Raw genomic sequence first — 5,215 nt, 5'->3', positions numbered from 1 at the left:
CCCCCGCCCACCCTTGCTTCAGTTCCCCAGATTTTCTCCCAGTCCCCTGCCCTCGGTCTTGGACAGTGCACTTAAGAGATGCACCCCGGAGAACCCCATCTTCTTTGGTGGAGAGGCCGGGTTTGGGACCTTAGGGTACACATTCACCATTTCAAGCGCCTAGGATAGATTTGGTTAATGAGCCCAGGGTCCCCTGTTCCTGCTGACACTGCCATTTTTCACTTCCCTGCCCTCCCACACTTCCAAAATCATTAAGCAGCAAGCGCTCCGAGGTTTGGGTTCTTTGCATCTACTTAAAGCTGGACGTGAGGCTGACCCCTGGGTTAGAGCATGGCTGCATCCCTGGACCCTCAGCTGGACGCACCCCTGGAGGTTGAGGGATGCTTAATAATGAAGGTGGAAAAGGACCCCGAGTGGGCATCGGAGCCCACTCAGGAAGGACCGGAGAGCTCTGAGTCTGAGACCTTTCGCAAATGCTTCAGGCAATTCTGTTACAAGGATGTGACTGGACCCCATGAAGCTTTCAGTAAACTCTGGGAACTTTGCTGCCGGTGGCTGAAGCCCGAGATGCGTTCCAAGGAGCAGATCCTTGAGCTGCTGGTAATTGAACAGTTTCTCACCGTTTTGCCCGAGAAGATTCAGGCGTGGGCTCAGAAGCAGTGTCCGCAAAGTGGAGAGGAGGCAGTGGCCCTGGTAATACATTTGGAGAAAGAGACTGGAAGACTGAGACAGCAGGTGAGAGAAGATTTTCCAAACTGTCCTATTTAGAGCCAAGGGGCTGGCTAAGGCACGGGGGAAGGGGATGCACTGCAGACAGGGCTTATTATGGAGGATAAATGGTACTAATTAAAGTGAATCCGTTTGAAAGAGGATCATAATTTCATATTAAATAGAAAAAAAACCTTGCTTGAAATACTATTTTCCAAATGAAGTTCGAGATTATACATCTGAGTATTTGTATAAATCTTTGGCATAACGTTTCCCAAAAAAATTATAAAAGGGGATGCTACGTTATGCTTTGCAGGGTTGGACTTTTGTAGTTTGATCCTAAAGAGGACTATTTTTGCAACAACAGCCAAAAAAGAAAGGAAGGAAGGAAGGAAGGAAGGAAGGAAGGAGGGAGGGAGGGAGGGAGGGAGGGAGGGAGGGAGGAAGGAAGGAAGGAAGGAAAGAGAGAGAAAGAAAGAAAGAAAAAGAAAAAAGAAAGGATGGACTTCATCAGTTATCCCAGGGGCCTCTCTAGTCCTTTAATATTCCAATGTGTGTCTTCCAAAGTGCCCTCAATGCCACCATCCTTGTCACTCTTGTCTAGCTTAACTGCCAGATCTTCGTTTGTCAGTAGCATTTCATAGTCTTCTAGTCATTTTCAAGAGCCCTTTCATTAGCCTTGTGAAATCCTGCAAGATTTGCAAGACTTGCAGTTTCACCTTGCACGGGATTTGCATTCGGATAAAGACCTATCAGGCTGCTGTGTTGGTCAGGGAGAGACACTACATGTGGAAATTAATTTTCTGTTTTCAGTTTGCTAGCGAATTTATTTCTGTTCTGATAGCTTTTGCTTCTCTGTGAAGCTCATAGATGTGAGGACTCCATATCTGTTCTAATAACAAGGAGGCTCTGTGTTTTACTCCTGCTAGATTTCCCAGCTCTGTACACTAATAAAGAGCACTCTCCTGATCCTTTACACCTCGACTTCTAGACAGTACTCTTGACCCGATGCCCTTGGAGGTTCCCTTGGGAACGGAGTGAAATTTTCGTTCCTTCTCACATCTCCTTCTTCGATGTCTTTCTGGGGGGAATTTGACTCTCATCGGGCCATGACTTCCTCCCTCTTTCCATGATGGCATTGGCTTTATTTCCCAGGTTGGCAGTCCTGTGCACTCAGAGAAGCAGGGAGCAGCGTGGGAGGTAATGGACTTTCAGCCAGAGCAGGTGGAGAGCCAACCCAGAGTGGTGTCTCTGGAGGAAGCTGGAGGCCTCCATTCAGGACGGGAGGAGCAGCTGACCCAAAAGACGGAGCATCGGCCCTTCCCCAAGAACGGTGAGAAGGACTCAGAGCATGCCCAGACCAGAGACCATGGCAGATTTATTTGGGAACCCTAACACTGTGACTTGCTCAGAATAGGATCCCCGCAGTACGTATCTGAGAATAAATTGAATATTTGGGAAGCAAGACTTCGTCAGCTTCAAGGGCTAGGAACATGTGCAGCAGAAGCAAAAGCCATCTTAGGGATGGACTCTGGGGAGACCTGGCCTGCCCAAACTGGCCTCGAGGTCTTGCAGTGTAGCTTAAGAATCTCTTTTCTGTAACCAGCTTGCATCCTGCTGTGTGTACATATATGTTGTTGGCTGACTGTAAACAACTTTAAAAACTGTTTGGAAAGGGAAGCAAGATATTTATTTTTTTAAAAATTACCAGTGAGGCGTCCCGGAAGTGGCATATGAGAGGTTAACAGTAAGATTTCATAGACAAGGGAACATGGGCTTTACAGCCACTCTGGACATTAATACATCAGGTAGAAGGAAATTCAACACCCCACTTTCTCCGTCCACTGTGATGTCACCGTCCGTGCAGTCTGGTGTCAGGCAGAAAGAGGGAGGTAAGGATCACTGAACCCACGGTAGGAAGGTGGGGTTGATATCTTCTTGCACCTGTCTTCTGCACCTCTCTCTATCTGACCTTGGGAAGTAACATGGAAAGGCGCATTCATGCATAGAGGTTAAGCGATGAGGCTTTCGTAGCAGACAACCTGGACTCAAAACCTTGCCCTGCCATTCTTTATCTCTGTGGCCCTGATCAGGTTACGTGGCTTCTTAAACTTTCCATTCTGCCATTTGTAAAAGGAATATAATAGGTAGTTAGTGTAAGTTCAAGGAGACCGCATACACAGACCAGTACGCAATGGTGCTCAGTACTATTAGTTTCCTTTTGCCTGTATCTGCACAATTATTTTTAAACTTCAAGTCTGTCTGACTTACACAGCCCCTCACCAAGTGGTGAGATTCACCACTGTGGACCCAACCTCCTTACCTCAACTGGAATTCACGCTGTGATAGAATTCACTGCAAATATTAATAGTTTCTGAATTCCTAAATTCACATGGATTACGTGCTCTGAGTCACTACCATAGCTGAGAAGCTTAGTCTAGTAAATTTATGGTGTTTCTGGGTGTTGATGCCGCAGGGTGATGATTCACAAAGTGGAAAAGTATGTTCTCTTGAGGTCTTACAGGGACAGTGACACTGTGGTCGTGTCACGCCCCCTACTTGGATGCACACTGCCTCTGAGCTCCCTGCAGGGGCGCCTGGGTGGCCCAGTTGGTCAGAAGTCGGACTCCTGATTTCCACTCAGGTCATGATCTCGCGGTTTGTGAGTTTGAGCCCTTGCATCGGGCTCTGCGTTAGCAGTGCAGAGCCTGCTTGGGAATCTCTGTCTCCCCTCTCTCTGCCCCTCCACTGCTCACTCTGTCTAAACAAACAAACAAAAATTTTTAATAGCTCGCTGCAAAACAAACAAACAGTATTTTTGCTTCCCCCCCCCTTTTTTTTGTAAAAGTACAAATCCTTTTTTGGATTTCTTTCAGTTAGCAAAAATAGGCACTGATGTGTCTTTTGTTTCAATTAGCGATAATCGCGCCTCGTATAAACCTCATTGGCTACACGACTGCCACTGTGCAAAGCTGATGTGTGTCTTTTGTGACAGCAAAGTGGCATAGCATGAACTTTTGAAAAGCAGGGGATCCGTGTCCTGTGTTTCCAGGGAAGGGATTCGGTTTGCTTCTTTAGAAAGTGGTGGAGCAAGCTTTTGAGTTCTCGACCACAGTAATGTTCATTCTGGAAATTTTCCTTAGGTGGTGAGTTCCAGAGCAGAAGTTAGACCACAGCCTTCTGAGGGAGTGTATTGTGTGTGCGTTTGCCTGTGTGTCCCGGCCTGTGTATCTATGTGTGCCAGCTTAGTTGGCATATTAAAGCATTGATTGACTTATACTAGAGATTGCAAACTGGTATCTCACATGCCAAGTCAGACTTCTTTTGTTTCGCCTGCAAAGGGGTTTTGGTTTGGGGGTTTTATTTGTTTGTTTGCTTTTAGTTCTAAGGTTTAAGATTTTCTTTAATGTTTGTTTATTTTTGACAGAGAGAGAGCACATGCACCCATGTGCGCAAGCCCAGAAGAGAGAGAGAGGGAGAGGGAGACAGAGGATCTGAAGCGGGTCTCAAACTCACGAACCCTGAGATCATGACCTGAGCTGAAGTGGGACACTTAACCAATTGAGCCACCTAGGTGCCCCCTCAAGGTTTAAGATTTTTGAGATTTGGTAGAAAAGTCCAGATGTCTGGCTTCTCCTGAAAAAGATTAGAAATCCTAACTATCCCAGGTTCGTTGTCTCACAGCGAGGCATCGACTGGGACTGGGCATTGGCCACACCTTTCAGTGGTGTACGTGCTCTCCAGGTCCCCCAGGCCTTACCTGGCCCCTTCCATAATCTGCTTTGTCTGCTCACTCCATGAAGGCATTCATGTCTGTGAGCCCTGCTTTAGGTACCGTGGTTTCAGGCACAGTTCTGAACTCCCTGATGAAATTATCAATTTCTATATATATACACATGCTCATTTCTTAAAAGGAGAAGCTGCATGAATTAAAGGGCTGGAGCCCAGAACCCTAATTGTTTCTGTCTCTTCTCACAGCTCGGCCTTCTCCCTGGGATCCTGCCCCTGCTACTGAATGGAACAACATAGGTCAGGAAGGAACAGCCACACCGCTACCTGTCATGTCTCAGGTAAATTGTAGGTCTTCTCTCTGCCTTCCTAGAGTATCCAGTCATAAGGACTTCCCGTGCCTTCACTGCCCTCAAACTTTGGTACCCGCTCCGAGAGACTCCCCAATGCCCTTACCCCTTTTGCAGAGAAGACTGGATCCAGCCTTCTCAGTAATGAGGCTCCTAGCCCGGTCATCTCTCTTATGATCCTTTATAACACCCTCTGCTTCATCTGCTACATCATACATGCTTGGTTCCCCGATTTTAATTCTCCTTTAAGGCCCTTCTGTGTCTTCTCCATGACCACTCACCCGCTGAAGACTGGTGTGGTTATCTCGGTAGTCATTGCTGTTAGTGTTGTTACAGGGGCCAGTGAAAGATGTGCGCGTGGCGAGAGGTTTTTCCTACAAAAAGAGCGTCCCTCAGATTCCCGCTCACAGAGACCTGTACCGGGATGT

At 47.2% G+C, this 5,215-nt stretch overlaps 1 protein-coding gene across 1 annotated transcript in view; it reads left to right on the top strand.

Moving 5' to 3' along the window:
- Positions 1 to 44: 44 nt before the first annotated feature.
- Positions 45 to 5,215, top strand: part of ZKSCAN2 (zinc finger with KRAB and SCAN domains 2) — a 17,837-nt gene continuing 12,666 nt past the window's right edge. The window contains exons 1-4 of the mRNA XM_029949661.1: positions 45 to 735; positions 1,864 to 2,041; positions 4,687 to 4,778; positions 5,124 to 5,213. Of these exons, the coding sequence (XP_029805521.1) occupies positions 331 to 735; positions 1,864 to 2,041; positions 4,687 to 4,778; positions 5,124 to 5,213 (765 nt within the window). The 5' untranslated portion in view covers positions 45 to 330. The remainder of the gene's footprint in view (positions 736 to 1,863; positions 2,042 to 4,686; positions 4,779 to 5,123; positions 5,214 to 5,215) is intronic.

The sequence above is a fragment of the Suricata suricatta genome, chromosome 8, assembly GCF_006229205.1.
Source record: "Suricata suricatta isolate VVHF042 chromosome 8, meerkat_22Aug2017_6uvM2_HiC, whole genome shotgun sequence".
Lineage (NCBI taxonomy): Eukaryota > Metazoa > Chordata > Mammalia > Carnivora > Herpestidae > Suricata > Suricata suricatta.
The sequence above is the reverse complement of the archived record's forward strand: the minus strand, read 5'-3'. Positions and strand labels throughout refer to the sequence as shown.